This window comes from Anomalospiza imberbis, chromosome Z (assembly GCF_031753505.1).
Source record: "Anomalospiza imberbis isolate Cuckoo-Finch-1a 21T00152 chromosome Z, ASM3175350v1, whole genome shotgun sequence".
In the NCBI taxonomy this organism is placed as follows: Eukaryota; Metazoa; Chordata; class Aves; order Passeriformes; family Viduidae; genus Anomalospiza; species Anomalospiza imberbis.
Window position 1 is genome coordinate 16,310,745 of NC_089721.1, and position 23,412 is coordinate 16,334,156.

General features: G+C 39.4%; 1 protein-coding gene across 1 annotated transcript; it reads right to left on the reverse strand.

Moving 5' to 3' along the window:
• Nucleotides 1-6,475: 6,475 nt before the first annotated feature.
• ESM1 (endothelial cell specific molecule 1) lies at nt 6,476-15,231 on the reverse strand. Its single transcript, XM_068175837.1, has 3 exons — nt 14,574-15,231; nt 10,550-10,705; nt 6,476-8,466 (listed from the first exon to the last, which is right to left on the reverse strand). The coding sequence occupies exons 1-3, from the start codon at nt 14,896-14,898 to the stop codon at nt 8,366-8,368; spliced, it is 582 nt and encodes a 193-aa protein (XP_068031938.1). The 5' UTR covers nt 14,899-15,231; the 3' UTR covers nt 6,476-8,365.
• Between the last annotated feature and the right edge of the window lie 8,181 nt (nt 15,232-23,412).

Here is a 23,412-nt window from a genome sequence, read left to right on the forward strand (position 1 = left end):
AGCATAAAAGCACATGGAACAGGCAGAAACTTACACGTGGACCCAGGTAATTCACATCACTGAGCAAAGAGAGCTATTTTTGGCAGTTAGGAAATCAGGTGTCCTGAGAAAGAAATCTTATCCAGCGTATGGTAAAAAAGGACAGTGTATGGCCAGTGAGCTGATTATAGGCTCAGGCTTAATTGGAGAAATAAGGTCTTCAGCCTCTCCTCTCCTGCTAATTCCAGCCACTGCCATGTCACATGTAGTTGCAGCAGTACAGCCTGCCCCTGAAATGAAACCTTTCAACAGACCTTTAAATCTGATCTCCTTCCATTACTGAGATTACTGCCAAGTTAAGAGCATAACAGGAAAAAAAGTTTTTAAAAATTTGTTTAAATTTAAGTGATTGGAAAGGGCTGTTTCATGCTGTGAAGGCATCCAGGGAATTGGAGTTGGAGCAGGGTAGGTACTGTGGCTGAGGTCTGACCAGGCACATAGCAATGGTGGCAACTCCCTCCGGTACATGAAGGGAGCATAAAAGCCTTCCAGTACCTGAAGGAAACCTACAAGAAAGATAGAAACAGGCTTTTTAAAGGGCATGTAGTGACAGGACAAAAGTGAGCTGCTTTAAACTGAAACAAGGTAGGTTTAGATTGGATATTAGGAAGAAGTTTTTAATGTGACAGTGGTTAGGCATGGGGACAAGTTGCTCTGAGAAGCATTCAAGGCCTGGTTGGATAGGGCTCTGAGCAACGTGGTCTAGTGTAAAATGTCCCTGCCTGTGGCAGGGAGGTTGGAACTGGGTGGTCTTTAAGGTTCCTTTCACCTCAAAGCATTCTATGATTCTATGTAAGGAAAAGATGCAAGCTCCACAGATGAATTTGTTAATGTGCTGTGAATAGGAAGGCTCTCATGGCTCAAGTCAGGTAATGAACTCTGTGCACCCAGGAATTAAGGCTGGATGGTGCTTCTTAAAAAATTGCCTGATATAATAGAAAACCATGAGTTTCAAAAAATTAATCTTATTTCAGACTACAAGAAACTGGAAGGTGCAGGTGGACAATAAGTTCAAGAAGTGATTAAACTGGGATCTGCCCAACAGCTCTGTTCACAAATAAGTCTTTCAGCATAGCACAAGTATCTCTGCTGCTGGCCCAGTTTGAAGTACAGAAGAACAGTCCTCTTGTTATTATAGATCTGGTCACTAGAAAGAGCTGCCAGATGCCAAGGAAGTCCTGAGAAAAAGACTGTCTAGTTTGATGGCTGATAGGGAGCTAAGGGTCATTATGAGGAACATACTGGGCTAGAAGAATTTTCAGCCTGAACCAATATGGCTTTTCTCCCTCCTTAGGTTACATTCTTACTGAAGCACTGGATGACTCAATCTTACCATGTGTAAGGGTAGAGCTCAGCTACCACGTACTTCCTATGTGAAATCATCAAGTTCCAGGTGTCCCAGTATTTGCACACTTGAATCAGCTGAGGTTGATCTCACCTTCTTCTACTTTTTATCCATCCTTGAGATCAATGGAAAATGACCACCAGGCTATGATTATCTACTTAGCTACTTATTCAAGACAAAGCAAAGCTACCTACAGACTTGAACACCTTCAAGTACCAGGGAGAGATCTGGACCCAGCTATACCTATGTTGCTGTATTACTTTTGTGTGGCCAGGTTTTGGTAGAGTGAGGGGACTTTAGAAGTGGCTTCTATGAGAAGCTGACAGAAGCTTCTCCAGCATCTGACAGAGCCAATGGACACAGACTGGACCCACAACTGGCCAAGACAAAGCACATCAGAGAAGATAATAAGACCTCATCATAACGGAAAATTAACTTACTTAAAAAGGGAAAAAAAGAATATTGTGCGGATATAATTGTACTCACAGAAGAGCAGAGTGAAAATATGTGAGAGGAACAACCCTGCAGACGCCTAGGTCAGTGCAGAAGGAGCAACAGGAAATGTTCCAGGCTCTAGAGCTGAGGTTCCCCTGCAGACCCTGGTGCAGACCATGGTGAGGCAGCTGTGGCCCTGTAGCCTGTGGAGGTCCCTGGGGATGCAGAGATCCACCTGCAGCCCCTGGAGGACACCAACTCTGGAGCATATGGATGCCTGAGAGGAGGCTGTGACCTGTTGGAGCAGGTGCTGGCAGGGACCTGTCCACCCATGGAGAGAGGAGCCCATGCTGGAGCAGGTTTCCTGGTAGGACTTGTGACCCTGCAGGGAGCACACATTGGAGCAGGTTGTGCTTGAAGGACTGCACACTGTGGAAAGGGACCCACACTAGAGTAGTTCCTGAAGAACTGTAGCCCATGGGAAGGACTCGGGTTGAAGAAGTTCATGGAGAACTGTCTCCCATGGGAGATACCCCACACTGGAGCAGGGAAAGGACTTCTCTCCCTGAGCAGCAGCAGGAACAATGTGTGATAAACTGAGCATAACCTCCATTCCCTATCTCCCTGCACCACTGCAGAAAGGAGGCAGCACCCAGGAAGGAGAGGTGGAGACAAGGTGTTTTTTTAAGATTTGTTTTATATTTCATTACCCTGTTCTAATTTTTTATTGGTAGTAAATTCTAATAATTTCCCCACATCAAATGTGGTTTGCCCATGATAGTATTCAGTGAGTGATCTCTCCATGTCCTTTACGCAGTCTTTTGTTTTATTTTCTCTCCTCTGTCCAGTTGTGGAAGGGATCAACAAAGACAATCTTTGGGGGTACCTGGTATCCCAGTAATAATTGGTAAAGCCTTGATAATTATTTAAGATCATTTATGCCAACCTTATTAACTTAATGCCCAGGGCACGTGTGCATACTTTTCATCAAACATTGCTTTATTGGTTGCTTTAAGCCAGTTGTGGTGGTGGTGGTAAAATGTTGTGGATGTCAGCCCTCACACTGGCCAGGTGAAGCCAGAGGTTGTTGCTTGACATGGCCACTGCAGTTTGAAGAGACTTTGTAAAGTAGAGGAGTGAGAGAATTAGGGAAGGGAAAGAGATACTCTGCTGTTCACTGTGACTGGTTTTGTACTTTGTGTTGGACAGTCAATATTGCCAGCCCCAAGCTCACAGCCTCTTCTGGGAGCCAAGTCCCAAGAAATCATTACATCAGTTTCAATGTGTTAAAGGATTTAGTCTGGGCTTTTCAACACTATCTCTTAGATTGAGCACATGGCTGCTGATTTCTGAATCTGTGAGTGCACACATGCAAGGAAATCCATTCCTCTGTAGAGAAATTTATTGCAGGGTAAACAAAAATTTTCCCCAAAATTCTTTGTATGTTTTTAAACATCAGATGAGGTTCCTAACCAATTCTTTGCAAATAGGTCCTAGGCTGCTAGCAAAGCATTCAGTCATTACACAAATTTTGTGGTACATTTTTAACAGGTGTAAACATCCTCTGTTCTGTAGATAAGTTACTTAGCTCTACAAGATTACAAGTATTTCAATATATTAACAAAGAGGGAGGGAAAGACACAAAACTTCTTTATGATATAATGTTTCACCAGAGCTCATTTATGTTCATTTTTTTTATTAAATGCTAGGCTGGGAAGTTAAGGTGAGACTGGATACTGGCAGCTTCCCAGGTGGAAAGTCCAGGACATACCTGCCTATGGAACAGGCTTAAGTTTTCTTTGTGTGCTGTTCTTTTCTTATGCTTATGAAGCCTGAGTATGTTAAAAGCTGAAAACTAGCAATGTAACTTTCCAAAATGCCTTTAGAAAACCATGAACTCAGTCATTGCCGAGAGAAACATGACTTCCTGAAACTGGACAGCATTGCTTGGGTTTCCTTTGAAGAAAAAAAAAAAAAAAGAAAAGGAGGAAAAAAAAGGAGAGCAAGCCAAATGCCTGAAATATGTAAGACAGAGCAATACAGAAGTTAAGGGGAAGCTACATAGGAAGCAAAGCAAAGCCCAAAATAAAGAGCAGGAATGGAAAACTAAAAATAACAAACAGGAAAATGTGACACAGCTGCAAGGGCTCTGGTGCATTCTCCCCCAGCATTGTACCATTTTTTTTCAGGAACATACTAATAGTGTGTTTGGATTTCAATGGCATTCCAAACCATTATTTGTTCTTCAAAAATAGATGTCTCTCTTGTGAAGAAAGGTATTTTCAAGTAATGTTCACAGGATTTCAGTTGTTTCAGTTTATAAAAAATGCTTTATTCAATCTCAGTGTTTGCAGAACAGAAAAACTACATGATTATGTAATTTTTGAAAAATTAATCTGTCTCCTTAGAATAGTGAAGATAAGCTTATGCATAATCAACTGTTGCCCTTAATTTCAGTTGAGTTTTTACTTAATAGCTTTCAAAAGTAGGAAGGGAGCAAGCACATGAATCTGAAGTGCAACCACTTTGGAAGCATAGTGAATGGAGGGGATCAGGGAGGATTAATAGCACCATGTACTAATAAAGTTAAGGAAATCTCTGTCTTTCTCTTCATCCAAACACAAGTTTGTTTGTTTACACAGAGCATATCAAGGAAGACAGCTAAGTGATGTGGAGCTGCCAGGACTGTGGCTGGATCCCTGCCAGTGCTTGCTGAAAAGTCAGTCTCTCCAGGTGTGGGTGCCACACAACCACCCAACCATGACTGAGGTACTGAGCATGTGTACAGGGGTCACTGGCAGCTGCTGCAAAGGAGAGGGAAAGGAATACTTCACCATTTGGATGTCTTGCTCTTTTAACACCTATTTGATTACTATACTCACCCATCCTGAAATAATGAAGCCAAGTAGTTGAGTTGTGCATGGTTTCTGGCCACCCAGAAGATAGATGGTGCCACTTTTGGAAGAGAAAAAAAGCCTGAACACACCAGTTTGTCAGACACAGTTTCCTTGGACAATGACAAACCCTTGTGAATACCATGTTAAGATGGGCCAAAGTGAAAATCATGATGTTTGTGAAGTTATTGGTCCAATTTGTGAAATTCCTATTTTTGGCACACACAACAAGAACAGGAAATATTTACCAATTTTGCAGGTGTCAGGAAATATTTTCAAAGTGCTGCTGTGACCTGACAGTCCATTTAAATAGATGGCAAGCATGTACAAAGGTGATAATACATATATTTTAATTTAAAATATATACTTTGATGTGTTTGCTCCAATACCTGTGACCTAGCAGGTTAGAGTAGCAAATTTGTATTGTTAATCACACTATAATGATTAGGCAGTGATAAATCTCACAATACAAATGTGAATGCTTTATATGATGAAATCATGCATTAGAGTACATTAGAGATGTTTCTCACAGTTGATGTTGATAAGACTTTTTCATTAAAGGTTTATCTACACTGGAAACTTATTTCTTACATATTATTTGAATTGTGGGTGAAATACATCTGAATATATTTCAGGCTTCTCTATTCTGTGTATTTCAGACAATGCTCTAAAACATTTGATTATATATTGTTTGAACTGTAATAGTATCTGCAACACCCTATAATACAGACTGTAATACAAACTGCATTAAAGCACAGTTCTTGTCAGTGTCATCACACATTAGCTAAAATATGAGTCATTGCATATATTACATAGCTTACAGTCCAGCAGCTCATAAAGTAACAGCTGCCTTTCAGAAATGAGGCCTATTTGCCAAACGTGTTCATACTGTAAGTAACATATGACCCCACTAAAGCCAAATTAAATACTAGATGACGGGACCACATTCTGTGATGAACCATTTCACAGCTTTTATTTCAGAAGTAGCAGTGGATTCTGCAGTGTCAGGTTAACAATTGGACTCAAACGATCCTAAATGTCTTTTCCAACCTAAACACTTCGACTATTCTATGGCTCTGTGATCATTTCCATTATTTATTATCCTGGTGTAGTCCCATTGTTACTGGTAGCAACAGATAAATGTTTCAATGGATAAAGGATAAAATAGTAGGATGAAATACTGTAATTTCATTATTAAATCTATTCTGTGTGCAATGAACTATCACTGAAGCAGCTAAAGAGATGCAAAAGCATTTTATAAATTTGATGGAAAAGAGTTAAAATCAACCAAAAATGTTTTCAAGACATGCCTCTCCATCTCCTCCTTTCTCCTGACTTGCCAGTTGTGGATTCATAGGTTATTCCTATATGACAAATGAAAGAGTATCAAGAAGTTGCAGGCTGTGCTCCAGGCATGGTAATGGCCAGGCCAACAATAAAAGACAACTTCCAAATCCTTCCTCTACTGGATTGGCCAAAGAGTGACTGTTCCAAGTAGGCAGCTAGGATCCAGCCACCTTATTTTGAAGATGAAGGTGGTTGAAATGGTGTAGACACAAATCTTTCTGTACATGGGACACCACTCATTTTCTGCAATCATGAAAGGTCCCAGAAATTTGCTGAAATAGATGCAGACATCATGAAACTGTTTCTGTGGATTTGAGAGAAAAGCATACCTAACCTACATGAAAACATGGCTGTACCATCACCAGCAGGCTTACTCTGTCTTAATAGATAGACACAATAGACAGTGATGCTTTCAGTTGTTGGGTTTTTTTATTGAACAATAATAATATTACACTCTTTAAAACCAACTGATTTATTAGATTTACATTCAAGAACTTGTAATGTCATTTATGACACTTGCAAAATATTAATAATGTATGCAGTATTTACTACATTCTTTAAATATTTCTCATCAGTCTGCTGGAAGACATGAGTTTGATCCTGCTCTTACTGAAATTAAGAAAAAAATTACTTTTGATATCAGTAGATTAGAATCAATTCACTTGCTAGTAAATAGCCCAAGATAACATTATTCCCTCTCAGACCCTAACATTCAATACTGGTTAAAATGTGGTATTATTCTAGTTTGAGATTTATGTTTGCATGTCTCCAATTATCATTGCAAGAGAACCTGCACTTTCAGCCTGACATTTGGATGTCTTCTACTCTCATCATCCTCTTGTTCCAAATCAGCATGATTCATGCCTGCTTTCCCAGGTGAAAGCATCCTGCTTTCACAGATGTTGACTTTGGATCTCTTTAAAGGCATCAGAGTTTCTGTTGTTCATAGTTTTAAAAGCATGCTTTCAGATCCTGAACTAAACTCTGGCTGTTGTACTGTATGTTCCTTCTTTAACTGCAGTCATTGTCAAAGCTCAGGTTGATTTCAAAGGAAATGTTAAAATCAAGCCACACTTCGAATGAGAGTGCTCTGTGTTACAAGGTTCCTCCTAAACTCACGGCATTTACGTTCACTCTGACACAGCAATGTCAATTTTTATCTGTGGATCTGGTTGTTTTCAGACATGTTAGCAAGCCCTTCTCAATAGTGATTTTTGACTTACACGTGTATCATCCAGCTTAGACTGAATGAGGGGCTGCCCATTCCTGCAACAATCTAACACATTTAAGTTTTTCTTCTGGCTGAAATGGGACCACTTGCTTATGCAATTGAGAAACAAAGGACTGGGTACCAAAATACTGTAGTCTGTGCTGCACTTTCACTTGCTGAGGGTCCAAGATTTCCCTGGTTCAAATTAACTCCCTGTGAGTCACATGTGGGCCATAGCCAGCAGTGAAGACAGAAAGCATGAAGGTCCTTTTGCTGGCCTCTCACTACTCTTCCAGAAGAAATGCAGATATCACCTTAATGACACCAACTAGCTGGTTTAAAGAAACATATATATTTAAATAATGATAAGCAGCTTCTTTTGTTTCAGATCCCCTTCTACAAATCGGTAGAATTTACCAATCTGCTGTTTCTCTGTACAAAATTTAACTTTAAAAATTCAACTAAATACAATACATATCTGCAGTGTCTTGCCTAAGTTATTCACAATGTATAAACTGAAATGCTGGATGTTTTCTCTCTGAACAAAGGCATATTTGTCTCCAAGGAATTGTCACCAAACTTCCAAAAACTAGAAAATTTTTAACAACTAATATTGGTTTATTTAATTTACACTATTGCATTTTTGTTGTTATTACTGTTACTGAACAGGGGTGTTCCTTCCATCTGAGGTGTTGTTTATATGTGTGTCTTTCACGATGGTTCCACATCAATAGTATCACTCACCCAAACTGTTCCCTTCATTCAGTGAGAGCTTTTCCAGCACCAGGTCGGCAAGAGTCAGCCTCTGGCACTATTTAAATGATCATGTTGGGTTTTCAGCATTACTATACATTCAGAAAGCCACAATACATTTCTCTGTTCAAATACTTAACAAAACAAATATCAAAAGTCATATACACTGTACAGTCAGTTTTTAAGTAAACATTTTTCTCATTAAAAACAGATCACATTTGAGCTTCAGAGATTACATATTCATACATTATAGATCTACTTCTTTCTTAAAGTGTGTTGTTGCATATTCAATAATCTGTGAGAAATGCATTCACTTGAAAGTCTTACAAGTGTAAGTGAATATCAGCGAGGATTTAGCCATTTCATTACTGGAGAGCGAATAACTTTCTCTTTAACGAATTCCTCTTTTACAGAATTTCCATCCCCTGATGCCATGTCATTGTCTGAAAAAAACCACAAAAATAAAGGTGGATTTCATGAATGTGAGAGCTTTAAAATATTATCCTGCAGCAATGTCCCTGGTTTTACAAATACTTTGGAAAATCCTTAACAGACATATTGCAGAAAACTCAGTAAATTACCTCCAATTACCTAGCTGCAAAATTTCTACCAAATTAAGGCATATGTCATATCTATTTTCTAATAGTTTAAGCATAAGGCTGATGAGTTGACTTCAGTTTCCAGTACTGACTGTAACACTCAGTCCAGAGTGACACAGGACCAAGCAACACATCCTCAATAACTACAGCAGTAAATTAAACTCCCCTGCAGCTATTCTCTGACTGAGGCCAGCTGGCATGGAATAGCCTGCTCTGTGCCACTAAACTCTCTTACTCTCCAAAAATAGGTAAAAGATACTCAGTTTGTCAACTGGAAACAGTCCCTGGCTGAGGCTGATTCCTGGCCTGTGACTAAGGCTGTTTGGCACAACTAGCTGGCCTGGGACAGAGTGTGCTGTCCACTGCCCTACTGTTTGACTGTGAAAGGAGTAAAATTGCAATGTACAGGACCTCTGACACCTTTAAGTTTGCTAGGCATATGTAGGCATAGTGGTCTTTATAAAACATATGGGTCAGAAACTTGCCTATTTAAAACACAGAAGCATTTACTGCTGTTTTAATTTACTGAAGATCACTTAAATGCTATAGTTACTTCTGAAGACCACTTTTAAATGAATCCCTGTGTGACCACCCCATGGAATACTGCTCATTGTGTCCCTGACCTGCTAACAGTGACAGACTTCTGAGGACAGAAGTAATTGGGAAACTTTTGCAAAGGTAAAAAACACTGTTTGTTTCCAAGCAGTGGATATCTCATCCTGGCTGGGATAAGTCAAGCAGTTAAACATTGAGGCAGAGAAAATTTGGGACCAAAGGCAATTGGGGAAGAGAAAAGGGGAGGAGGAACTGATGCAAACAGACTGGGAAGGTTTGGATACAGATAAAATACAGATACAGAATAAAGCAGGCACTGTCATTATTTTGGCACGCTCAGTAATAAATAGAAGGAAAGGCAGAAGAGCACAATCATGTAGAAAAATACAAAAATATCAGGGCTGACTGATCTTGTAAGAGGTTTTTTGGAGATTATTTTAAATGTGATATAAGATGCAGAAGTTTGCTTCAATCTAACTTTCTCTAAGCAGAGAAAGGGAGAAAGATAAATCTTGTATTAAGACAGCAAACTCTACACAGCTTAATAAAACAGAAGAAAACTTTAAATTGCACACAAATTGGAGTTCAAGAAGAAATTAAATCCAAAGACCTTTAGGTGAAATCCTATAAAAGATCCCAGTAGATCTAGATTTAAATCTCTGGACATTTTTGAATTTTTTTTCTTCTACACATTTGCATTTGTTTTGGTTTGTGTTTATATTTAGAGTGAACTTCATTCAGTCAAACATACTTCAGTATCATCAGGTGTGAAAAAGGGGAAAATTTTTATCCCACCTCTAAAAACTTCAGTGATCTTTCCTTGGTGCATCAAAAAAACTCCAGCTTGTGACATTCCCTTTTTTTTTTTTTTTTTTTAATTCTGGACAGATCTGTTACAAGCTCCGGACATAAATGTAAAGGAAATAATTTAATCCAGTGATACTGTGACAAGTGACTACAATAAAACATTTAATAAAACCATTCACTGACAACTGACAATATACACAGCTCTGTCCTCATGGAGAAAAAGAAACATTGTTTTTACTATGTCTTAGTTAACACTAGTAAATGCAATGTAGTGAAATCCTGAACTGACTGATGCAAACCCTAGCACAGCCTCCCGCTGCACAGGTGATGTACTGCTAGAATATACAACAGTTGCAAAGTATTTCAAAATGTTTCTAGCATGTGTCCCAGCTCACCTAATTCATTGCCACATGTTAAGGAAGATGCCAATAAGAAAAATAAACCTACCTTGTGTTGTTAATGGTTTGCACAGCTCCACCACAGTACCCACCACTCACACACAGAGTGGTAGTAGATCGTGTGCAAGGTGTTTTCTGCTAAAATCAACTGTCCCACAAAGTCTCACCTGTGTGTGAAGATATTTTTCGTCGATTTGGAGGCTTTGAAGCAGACAGTTGAAAAAACGGGAACTTCAGACACTTCCCTGTTACTCTGTCACAGATGCCAGAGGGACAGTTGCAGGCTTTCCTGCATTCCATTCCATAGCTACCATAGGGACACTCTGAAAAAAAAAATATAGCAAAGCTGTTCTCAGTGATCCAAGTAATCTGCTGTCTTAATAGCTGGTCTGCTTGAAAGTGGAAAACCTTTGAGTGGAGGTCATCTAGACCTCAGCTACAGGATTTCAGCATGCTGACTGCTTTTTTACAAGTATTTTCCAGTAATATCAAACCTTGACACACTTTACATACATAATTTCATTTCCTGTAACTTATTTATAATGTGCTACTGGTAGTCCTTCTCAGAAACACTCCTAGATTTAAGAGCACTCTTACATTAAATTGCCTTAGTTAAAGTCATATGAATATGTCGGTATACAATTATAGGAGATTTAGTTAAAGGAGTAGCATTGAATTTAGAAAGGAAGATGACTCCAGAAGTTCCCTGAACTATGTGATTCACTATGACATTATCTGACTTTCATGACCATTGATATTTAGAGCTGCAGGGTGGTGCAGGGCTGTTGCGGCCTGGGCCAGCAGTCTGGGTGGAGGATGCAGCCTGACCCTGAAGAGCTATCCAGCAAACTCACCATCCACCTGGAGATGCTACTGGGTCCTGGGGAGTAGCCTCCCACACAATACCTTCTCAGACAGTCAGATTCAACCTTCCCATTGCAGACAGCTCACTCGTTAGGCTGCATCTCCAGCCTAAAGAGTGAGCATGCCCTGAAGTGATCTCTGGAACTAAGGCGACTCCCTGGTTATGCTGCATCTGGTCACATAATGCCCTAATTCAAACCTGACATCCCTGAGCAAGCTTGAGGAGGAGCACTACAAAGCAGTTGCTAGGATGGGAGCAAATGTTTTCCAAAGAATATTAAGTCAGGTATAGGTGATTTGCCCTATCCCATAGCTGACACATATCACGTGCTGGGTCATTCAACTTTCCAGAGGGCTTAAACTAAGGGCTACGGTCCTTGTCTTCCTTTGCCTTGCTGTTGAATAGGATACCTTCCCAAAACCATTGCTAAAGAGGCAGAGACTGGGAAAAACCATGTCTAACACGTCCTTTCCAAATCCACCTACAGGTGATCATTCCCAGGAGAGGTTTGAGATATCCCAGGAGAAAGGCCTTTATGTTCATTGTCCTTGCCAGCCCAAGGTACATGGCCACCTTAAATGGCAAGGTCTGGAGAGTTTCTGATTCACCTCCTAAGGGCAGATGAATGACTATTCAGGGCTGGACCAAGGAACCATCGAGCCCAGGCTTCCACAAAACACTTAAGAAAGGTGACATAGTAAGCACAAATGATACCTCTCTCCTCATTTTGTCTCTCCTTTCCAGCTACGAGACTTCCTGATCCAAACATAGTTTCTTTGCATATAACACCCCACAATAAAATTACCTTTTCAGTTTTTCAGTCTACTCTTGAGCGAATGCAAATTTTAGTTTTGCCATACAGCCTAGGTAATATGAAAATCAAGCTAAGGCATCATAGTTTTATAGTTATAGTTTAGCCAACATTTTACAATTCTCTGTGTTTCAAATGGATATATGGATTTATTCTTATAAATGAAAAGCCATAGAAGATCAACCAGTTCCCAGAAATGGGCTGCAAAGAGAGCCACTCCAGCTTGGAGAATCTTACTAGGCCTCAGCACACTCCCCTTCCCAATAATGACTCTTTGATCTGCTGCTTGTCCACATAAAACAAAAACAAAATCCTGCCGAAGAAGAACTGTTCTTGTGTGCATATCCTCCCTGGGAGACAAGCAAAGAGCACACACTACATGGAGCATCAATCTGCCTGCTACAGGTGCTCAGCCTGAAGAGGTGGGATGCAAAGCCGTGCACAACAGCATAGACACAAGTCTGAGCCCAAAGCATTTGGGTCTGTGTGAAATAATCCTGGCACTGATGCGACTTTTTAGATTTCATGAAACTGAGATCTGAGTAAATTTGTCTTTTAGAAGGTTTTTTTAAACAGGGTCCTGGTCCTAAATAAATTGCAGATAGCTTCCAGTGGTTTAATAGAAGCAATGGCACGAAAAAGTACTTTGCTTCAAGCCATAATGACATTGCTATTGATAATAGTTCAATGCACTCTCATAATAATAAAAGTATCCCAAAAATTGTTCTGGAATATATACTGCCCATTTTAGAAATAAGAAATTGAAAAACAGAGAGTTCAGATCATTTTGCCAGAACCTCAGAGTAAATTGGCAACAGGAAGCCAGAGAGAATTTAGCCATCCTGCATCTATCAGTTATTACAAACATGGAAGCTATTAAAATGAGTGAGTGGCCTAGTATTATAGCTGCAAATGAATATACAAAATAATATCTGGCCCCAGGGACAGATTGTGCTATCTCAGAGCTGAGATGAAAAAAAAAAAAAATCAAAATTACATCTATTATATTTAGTGGAAATAAATATATGGGGAATAGAAGCTTTAAACACCAATCTAAATTTTAAGTCAAGATATGGCTTTAGTGAAATTAATGAGTTTTTCCACTGACCAATTGGGAAAAAAACCCAAACATTTTACTTAACATTTTCTACAGAGCACTGAAGATTCAGCTATGGGGATTCATATCTCAAGTCCCATAATATTTCTTTTCTCCCATTCAAAGGGTGCTGTTGCAAAGAAACTCCTATGAGGAAAGTGAAAAATACACACTAATTCAAAACAACTGTTAATGGATTTATAGGCAGTATCTTGCACTGTTATGATTTTTAATAAACTGAAAATCAGTCAATTATCTCAATAAAATATTTTCCTGGTGAATGCACTAGGAAAATATGTGTAAGTTCTACTTGTTTGCAATAAAGTGCTACTTTGAGTTTCACACTCAACCATGCACATGAGTTTATTTTAAATAAGGTCAATAAGTGTGTGCTGTATGTGAATCAGCCTAAGTGATTTTTGCAGCATCAGGTCCTAAGTCATAACTTTAACTGAATCTATTAATACTCCTGATATTTAACTGCCAAGATATTCCCACTTTTAAGGAAGTTATTCTAAGGCTTATCTGTATCTACTTACTGAAGTGGTATACAAACACAGCAAAAACCAATGCATTCATGCTTTGCAAACTCTTTTTTTAAAATAGTTTATTATTTTAAAAATTCACCTTACTTCTTACGAATATGATACCTTGCCACCCTTTAAAGAGTCCCCTGTTTAAATGGAGTGAGAATAGCTCCTAAATGAAAAATGAGATTACAGCCTCTGCCTAAAGAAATCAGCATGCAACATACCTGGAATAAACTGTATGCAGTGCCTGGCTGCTCATCTCGCAGTCACCTTCTGTTCTGTTATTGCCATCCTTCAGGTAGGAGGGTTTCTGTTTGCCTCCCCTGACCACATCCCTAGGATGACTGAGCACCTCAAAGGCAGGACTAAATTAAACAGGACAAAGTCTCCAGGCACTCAGGCAGTGCTACTTTCTCCATCCCCCAGACCACAGCATGAGCACCTGGTCCCTGGGCAGGCAGCTGGCAGTGCCAGAGGGAGCATCACCCCCAGGAGCTTGCAGCTGTGAAAGGGACCTGTGACAAGGTTGGACTTTCAGGATTAAAGTCTTTATATTTTATATTTTATAGAAAGCCTCCCACCAAATCAACAGAAAGAACAGGACTAGTGCCTGGGTGTCTCAAGCCCCAGTCGAAAATCTTATCTTCAAGCACACCCTGTCTGTATTTCCTCACACATGTCCCCAGGTGTAAACAATCTCACCCATTAATAAACATGCCCCAGTACATGTAATGCCTTCTAATGACAGCAGGTATTTTTTTCCCTTTTTCCTTGGCTAAGTGATGAGCTGTAAAAATCCCATTTAACTCCTTTCAAGCAAGAGGCAAACTCTGCATGTATGTTGCTGTCAAATTGCCACAGTGGGTGCATACAAAGTGAACATCATTACCTTTGCAGATACCAAATTCATCACCAAAGTCATCCTCCTCAGTGTAAAACTGGCACTTCAGCCCAGGACCACACTTGACACCATCCATACCCGAGACAGTACGATAGCAAGTCTCCCCCAGAGCAGCTGCACACACTCTGCAGCAGCCACAGTCATCCAGCACTGTTCGCTTACAGCGTGCGGTACTTTTGCATGCATTACTGTCACAGGGATCAGGGCAATCTACTGCGTATTTCGCATTCCAAGCAGCTCCAGCAGGCACAGGCATCAGGAGGAGTGTGAGGAACAGAAAGCCCTTCATGTCTTGCAGGGGTAAATGCTCCATCCCAGAGAGTGGGTCTCAGTGCTCAGCCTGCTGGTGCCTCTTGCCGAGGGAAGCAGCGGTACAGAATCCAAAGTGGTAGCTGCACACATCAGCCTACAAGTTTATGAGCTTTATAAAGTGTGTTGCCCACATGTTGCACCGTCGTCAGCTTCCTCAATCCGGCAGCGCTGCTCCTGCCAGCCTCCCTTGTTTCAGTTTATGAAATCCAGGATGAAGGTTGGATTAGCACTCTGCTGCCATCCAGGAATTGAAAAGCCTGCGCTGATGTAATCTGTTATGTTTAGTTGGTTGTTTTGCATGAGGACTAAAAACTCTCTCACATCCGTTTTAAATGCTCAAGGACGTCTGCCAAGAGTAAAAAAAAAAAAAAAAAAAAAAAAAAAAAAAAAGTAAAAAAACAATCAGCCCCGAGGAGGTTGCATACCTTCCTGCAGGACAGGGATTGCTCTGACGCTGGGCGCACTGCTGACAGGAGAGCTCTGCCTTGCTATCACAGCATGTATGACCAGAAGAAAATCACACTGAATCATCTAACTGCTGAAAGAAGAACCTTTAATAGAATAAATATTTGCCATACTCTTTTAGGGGCTGTGGATGGTTATTTTGGGGAATTTAATGAGATCATGTCACTTAATAGCCAAGCTCAGATTTTTCTGCCTGCATTGAAACAGTACTTTTTAATCAGTATTTAAGTGGAGGTGAATTAAATATTTCACTCAAAGATTACTGCTAGAACTAAAAGCTGGTCAGAAAAAAAAACACCCCTTTGGGGAGTCTTCCATAGGAAGTTCAGGAGCATGAGCAATGAGCTGCCCCAACTTCACAACCAAAGGGGAAATCCCCATCCATCATCAGCACTGTCTGCACAGCATTAACATAGATCCAGGGGGCTGATCCTTCTCCCTTTACACAACTTCTATTCTGACAGACTCTATGGGATGCTCTGATGTTGCTCTTCAATGAAATCGATGTAAATAAACAGAAAACAAATCTGTTTCACCCATCTCCTCTCTTACACTTTATTTATCCTGCCAGAGCCTTGACAAGAAACAGCAAACACGTGGAGCCCAGTGAAACTGATGAGCCACTGGAGAGATGAAAATTTCTGCATTAAAAAAAAATCTACAGGAAAGGAAAAAAGGAATAAAGCTAGCCATAAATAAACCTCTGAATACCAGAAGATGTTGCCAGTGAAGTTAGTGGGAACCAAAGCAAACTGAACTGTGTATGACCAGCTTGTCACTTGGGAATCCTGTGTCTCAAGTGGGCTAAGGACACTGCCAGTAGGCTGCCAAATAAAATGAAGGGCTAGACTAGAAATACAGGAGAGCAGGAAAGCCTTTTCTTCATGAATACAAATGTGAATTGATACACCCAAAACCAAAATGCTCAACTCTTCTGTCTTATGAAGATGGGGAAAACAAACATACTGTATTTTCATTTGAGTAAGGTGTTCTTATAGAGAGGGGGAGGGAAGGGGAGCGGAGGGGAGGGAAGGGGAGCGGAGGGGAGGGGAGGGCCTAGTATGTTCAACACTTCTCAGAAGTCGATGTTAAAAAAAAAAAAAGGTAAAAAATTAAAGTTTTAGGTTGAGGTCTCATATAAACCAAGGAAGTACTATTGGTAAGGATGAGCTGACAGCAATTAGCTCAATTAATAGTAGACAGCTTTATCTTCAAACTACAAAGCATCTATCCTTTAAGAAGTGAAAGGAGTACTCCTAAGATGGAAATAAAATTGCAGCCAAAACCAGAGGAAGAACACAAGTTTAAGGTTATAATGAGGAGATTAATTAGAAATTGATATCCTGTTAAAAAAAAAAAAAAAAAAAAAGTCTGTTTAAAAAATAAAAACCAGCCCAATATTTCTTCCATAGTTCTCAGGTCAGCAGAATAATATAAACCACTATCCATGTCTGCTGGCAAAGAATTTACTAAAATTGACATTGGTCTATGTTTATAGGTCGGGCTGTAAGCTGTGGGGCTGAGGAACCAGTGTAAATCCCACTGGGCAGTCCCTCATGTGGAAGAGAGAGGCTAAGTTCAATCAGAGAACCAGGAACACAGCTAAGGCCAGTAACTCTCTCAATACTCAGGCCAGATCTGCTCCTAAGGGTGAAATAACCAAAAAAAAAAAAAAAAAAAAAAAAAACAAAAAAAAAACTTTGCACATTTGGTGCATCACAGATCTGCAGCAGTAAGGAGCAGGAAGGCTCACCCTTAAGTTAATCCACACTTGTACTTCAAACTCACACCTGCTTGCTCACTCAGAGGAGATAACAGATGATGTGTAGAGTGCAGATCCATCCACACATATACTTAGACATTTATGCCTGGAATTAACTACCAGCTGGTAAAATCCTATTCAGTAAATATTTATAGGAAATGCTCCTTGTCTAAAATACTAAATGAGATCTGAAAGAGCTACATTTCACGTTTGGGTTTCTCACAGGAAAAATGTCCTAGAGAGACAATAAATAAAAAAATTACACACAGATGTGGTGAGGAAAAGAAATCGTAAAAGGAATCAGCACACTCTCCTAGCAACTAGCCAATATTATTTGGAATAAGATGGAAATTGTATCCTATGCTTGGAGCTAGAGGCCAAAGTAAATTATTACAATGGATTTAAAAATACATGTAATGGAAGAAAACAATATGAACAGATAAATATCTGGATTATACATGAGTATCATGGAGGAAATAAGGCTACTATGATCTTCCACACTGTCCATTGATTAAATAGTCAAATAAATCCAGTGTCACTCTCTTTGGGTTTAATGTTTCTCTGTTGTTTTACCTGTTGAAGCCATTAAGCTTTCCTTTCCAGTGAGAAGTTTAATCCTGTAAAACCCTGAACTAAGTTCTTCCATGGAAATTGATGCAATGGGAATTAATGAAGCTTCCCCAGATATCAACAGCAGAAAATTTGCCACCATTATTTAACTTGTGGTATAAATATTTTTCAAAGGTTGAAGACCTTCTGGGTCAGATCAGAGCTAATTTTTTTCCAAATTTACAGCATAAATTGTCTTTTTGCCAGCTTACATCATAATTACATCACCATATATAATGTTCGGCACTCCTTATAGAAGCAGAAGAAAAGGTTTCAACCCTTGGGTTCCATGCTTTACAGGGAACCAACAATCTAATATCAGTGAGTTGTGTTTCCAGCAGAATATTTCTGAGAACCATTTTTGCATTTCTTTTGTAAATAATCTATTTCCCAAGCAAAACCAGCCTGTGGGATGATCTTGAGGTTGCATTTATGCCCTCTGAAAATTGTGACTCCCACCTGTTAAAAATCCCTGTGAAACAGCAATCTTCATGATACATGATTAGTCTATGCTGGTATATGGGCACAGTCTTGTCACTAGCTTATAGGCTTTGTTCATTTTACTCTTTAGATAGAGAAACATTTGCCTTCAGTCTTCTCAATTTAAGCGTTCTGGCCACTGTTACTCTCCAGTCTTTTGAATTATAAAGCTGGGATAAGCAGGAAGCACTAATATCTCTTTAAACATAGGAAAATATTTAATGCATGACCCTTGTAGCTCTTTTCTAAAAGACAGTCCCTAAACTAAAAATATGTTACCAAACATTCCTGAACAAGCCAACCTTTTCCCAGGCTTCCTTTTCAAAAAGCCGCAAGCACAATGCTATATGAGAAGCAAAAATTCAAAGGGAAACACCGAAAGGAAGCTGAGCTGCAAAGTCCAAAATGAAAAGCCAGAAATAGGAAGTAAGAGATAAGAATCAGGAAAGTGAGATAGCAGCAAGGACTCCCCTTTGTATGATTTCTTTTCTTGTATCTTTTCAATGAATTGCTAATTACTCTTTGTTTCAGCTGTAGCATAGCAACCCCACTCTGGTAAAAATAGGTACTTTGGGACATTTCCTACTTGCTGAAGGCAAGAGATGTTTACACGCTTTCTCCAGGCAGACCAGGTGCTATGCAGAGAGCTGGGTAGGCACAAATTCAGGAACTACCATAGAAATAACTGGATATGGTGGGTTACCTGCAGAGACCCTCAGCTTCCTTTGAGCACAGCAAAAATATACTTGCCCATATGTCCACATGCAAATGTGTGGTATGTTCAGCCTGGGAGCTGCTAGCCAAACCTACTGCATATGATTTATGCTCTGAGTTTGCCATTGAAATGGACCTGGACCCTGTCAGGTCTGGGCTGCTTACTGAGCCCATGTGGCACAGTCCTGTTCTTCCACAGGCTCCAGTCATGGCTGGCTCTGATTGCCGGACCTCTGCCCTGTGTGGCCTCTTCACAGAACAGGTATTCCCAGTGATTTTACAATCACCATAATTATCTGCATAGCAGAAATCTCTGGCTTTCTCTCAATTCAGTTACGAATCAAGTGAAACAGTTCTTCTATTCTTGGAGTAGGTGTTCAAGAGGCAAAAAAAGTCACAGAGTGGTGTAGAAGTTCTGCTACATGGCAGCAAGGGTCATTTTTTTCCATGGTGGGCAAGTTTGGGTTTGTCACACACAATAAATACATAGTTTATTTAAATGGGGAAACATGATGAAAAAATATGTTGTGACTCTGTTATGCTGAAAATTTTTAATACTTTCAAGACATCTACATTTCCAGAGGAAGTAAGGTGTTTCAGTGCCCAAGACCTCCAAGATCTATACCAAGGAATTTCAGGACAGTACAAGAAAGTCACATACCTTTTCTATACTTCAGAAAATTTGCTTCTCTGAATACAATGGCTAGTCACTCACAGCCCAAAACACTGCCTTCACACACACACACACACACACACACATCTTATCAATACTTTTGTCAGGATCTGCATCTTTTGTGACACCTCTTGGTTCTAGAAATCTAAATCACCCCAGATAAGCCATAAGTACACCTAGGGAGAAACAAACCCTGTCCATATAGAAAAACATGTTTTCAGGACTGATCTTCAAATATTCTGTTTCTTTATCAATAAAAAGCCCCAAGATGTGAATGATGGTTCTTTGCATGTTCTGCTTAGAGGGTCAGGTGTCCATATGTTAAACAGCTTTAATGATTATATAATGTGGCCATTTCTTCCTTCACTGTTTGACATAGTTAACTGATGTAGAAACATGCACTCATTTCTCTATTGTAATGAAGCTTCTGCTCGCAGTAGTTCTCTGCAGAACAAGAATAAAATATATTAGATTTGAAAACATTTTCATTGTTTTGTTCCAGACATAAACAATAACACAACAGTCAGTAAAATTACAAATACCATATGGATTTTATCTTTTCTCTACACAATCCAAATGGCAATTATACTCTGATTCCACCAGTCCCTGATAACTAAGCCAAATTCCCATTGAATAAATATTTTTTCTTGGTACCTTGTAATTCTGCGCAGAATCTGAAAGTGCGCTGTTTGGTTTTCAATTTTTAGGTATAGATATTAGAATCTGATAGCTTAGGATTGGTGGGAAGTATACTTTTGCTTGCAACTCAAGTTGATTTTGATGTCTGTTTTTTAGATTAAAAAATTGATAATTCTATGGACCCTTATGGGAGTAGGATCATATCATAAGTATTAATTTGATTTCTACTTTTTTGTACTAAAACATGTCTTTTGAAATTTTGTTGCAGTTAAGTAGTGCTATTGTCTTGCAACATTTCTGCAAATGTTTTAGCCATGCTTTATATAGAGTTTGGACTTGACTAAGTAGCTATTTCCTGTAATGAATTACAAACCTATTAAAAGCTTTTTATCTTCTTGTGCTCCATGTGCTGCTAACAAGCAAATCTGTAGTCATATGTGTGAAGTGTTGAGTTGTTTAAGTTAGGGTTAGGTGCCTTCACGAGCTAATGCTTCCATGTATTCTTTGCAATATAGCCAGGATAATTTCCATTGGCAGAGGAAAGTCAATTTGAAGTAATTGGCTTAGATAAGCAAGTGTATCAAATTTATATTGATCATCATTTTTCTTTTAGGAGAAATCTCTCCCTTCCATAAGTGTTCATCTCTAAAATGTAGATGTTTTCCAGAATAAATAGGTGATCCCAGAAAGGCCAGAGGAGAACTTTTGCATTTCCTAAGTAACACAACTTCAGGGAAGAGCCAAAGAAGGTCGGAAAGGAGTAAGGACACCAATGGGAACTTTTTCTCAGATTTTTTCCCCAGTGTTACAGATACTTTCTTTCCTTGGGATAAGTGGCTGTTTCATTCTTCCTTCTCTCTGCCACTCAATTTCTCTGGCTCAGCCTCAGCCTTCATTATACTGCTTTTCTGCTTTATTATACTCTACTTTCTCACTGATCTATGTGCATGTTTACTTATGCCACACACAAAAAGCACCCTAAAAATAAGAGCTCAGCAGACTATATTCCTTTATTCCATCTTTATTGTTTTCTCTTATTCACAATTCTCATACTCCATCCATCCTGTCTATCCCAGCTGAAGCCTCTGAGACTTTGGATTAACTGGAGCAAAGCCTTGTTAAAGGAGACTTTTGGTGGCCAGTCCTCGGGCATTTCTGTGCTATATGAATTGGTATCTACTTCAGGGAACAGGTTTGGAAACAAACTAAATTAATATCTTGGCTTTCATGGAAAGAGACACCAGTCAGGATCTCCAAGAACAATCCAGCTGGAGGGACCATTTGTTTCCCCAGTGTGGCAAAAGGATTTTCAAGCACATGCTTCCTACATCCTTTTTCCTTTGTTCCATAAATCATATGGCTGTGTTTGCAAATATATTTTTTTTCTTTCTTTCCCTGGAGCACACATATTATGGGTGAATGCTGACCTGAGTGACTTACGTGCTGTGTCACTCATTTCAGCAGGGTCAGGATTTCACATGATGCTTTCAATGTTTTATGATCTCTGCTGTGTGTTTTTTACTTAAAATATGGAAAGGAATGTTTGCAAACAAGCTCTAATCAGAAAGCAATGAGGAGTAACAGCTGCATATTGCCTGTGACAAATCTGGTCTCATTAAGAAATAAAACTGCTAGAAAGCTTAAAATGGTAAGCTATAAACCTACAGAGAGCACTTCCAAATCTATTTTGGATTGTATATCATTATTTTCAGCTTTCTTAATGTATTGATAAAAGAGGTGTAATAGCTAGCAGTATTACAAGTGCAGAACACAACCTTGCGTTTTTACTCAAAAATGTGGTAATTTATATGCACCTATATACACTCAGCATATATGAGAGAGTAAAATATTTTTTTTCATTTTATTCATTGATCAACGTTAGTTATTTGATCAAAGCTTGATGGTAATTTTAAGTCATTTAACCAAATGCCCAGAAGACTTATTCTTTAAGAAAACTACCTGGAAAAAAAAATATGAGTGAAATCTACAAAGCTGGAGCTATCTTTCTAAGTTGTGAATCTGACAGACTGAGTATGTGATTTCTCCATAATGGCACATTATTCTTCTCTTTTACTTTCTCTTCTGAATTGTCACAGACTGAGCATGAGCTATTTTAGATGCTTCCTTCCGTTACTACAAGGAAGACCATGTTAGAATAAGGTTTTTAAGCCAGAAATATTTCTGAAGTAGTTCACAATCAGATGCACTTTCTTAGATAATTTATTTAAAACCAAATAGCTGCTACTCAATCCCATGTTTTAATTGTGCCCTGCACTGTATTATGGATCCTCTTCCTGTGCTGTAATGTTTTAGACTATGAACACTTTCTGGGTGCTGGGTAGGCATCTCACCCAGACTGTAAAGAAGCTACAAAGTGAACAAAGAGGAAGGTCAGCTGCAGATAGTTGTTGACAGTAGGAAACAGCCCCCAAAGCTGTGGTGTACTATATGTTCTCCTGTGGATCCCATGAGACCACTTGAGCTGGGCAGAGTACCTTCAGTGGTGGCTATAGTGACTTTTTCTCTTTTATAAAATGAGAAATACTTGTTTTTTTCATTTACAAAGCATTGGATGTAAAAATAAAAAGTCCATTTTCAACAATCAGCATAAAGGGAAAGGGGGTTTTTGTTTGTCTATTGCCTAAGATAAGTGGAAACAGGACTTGGAAACCACTGACTGTGCAGCTGGAAACCCTTTCAAAGTCACTGTAAGTGTTTGTCTGGGCAGACACTTCCCAGGATGGCTAAACTGCAACCAAGTACCATGAGGAGGGAAAAACCCAGCACAGCACTGCTGGTGGAATAACAAATCCTTCTGGAAACTGCCTCCCAAATATGAGTATCAAAATGGGTAACCTTTACTGTGAGCCTGACTTCAGTAACTGGGTGCAGGAAAAACAAGGGGAAGTAAAGAGGTCGGGAAGAAAAGCAATTTAAATATTGCTTTAGAATTCAATCTAGCTTTTGTGTTTTCTTTCTGCCAGCAGTGCTCTCACCTTGTTCAGGTACTCCCAATATTTCTGCTCAATGAGGCAAAGACCGCTCAATAACATCATTGTTCATAAGACAGAATAGTCTGTTATAAAGTAAGCGCCCTGAGATTCTGAGCTGACTCACAGCTGAGATTTTTAGGAATCAAAGGATGAAACCCCACCATTATTTCATTGGAAGTA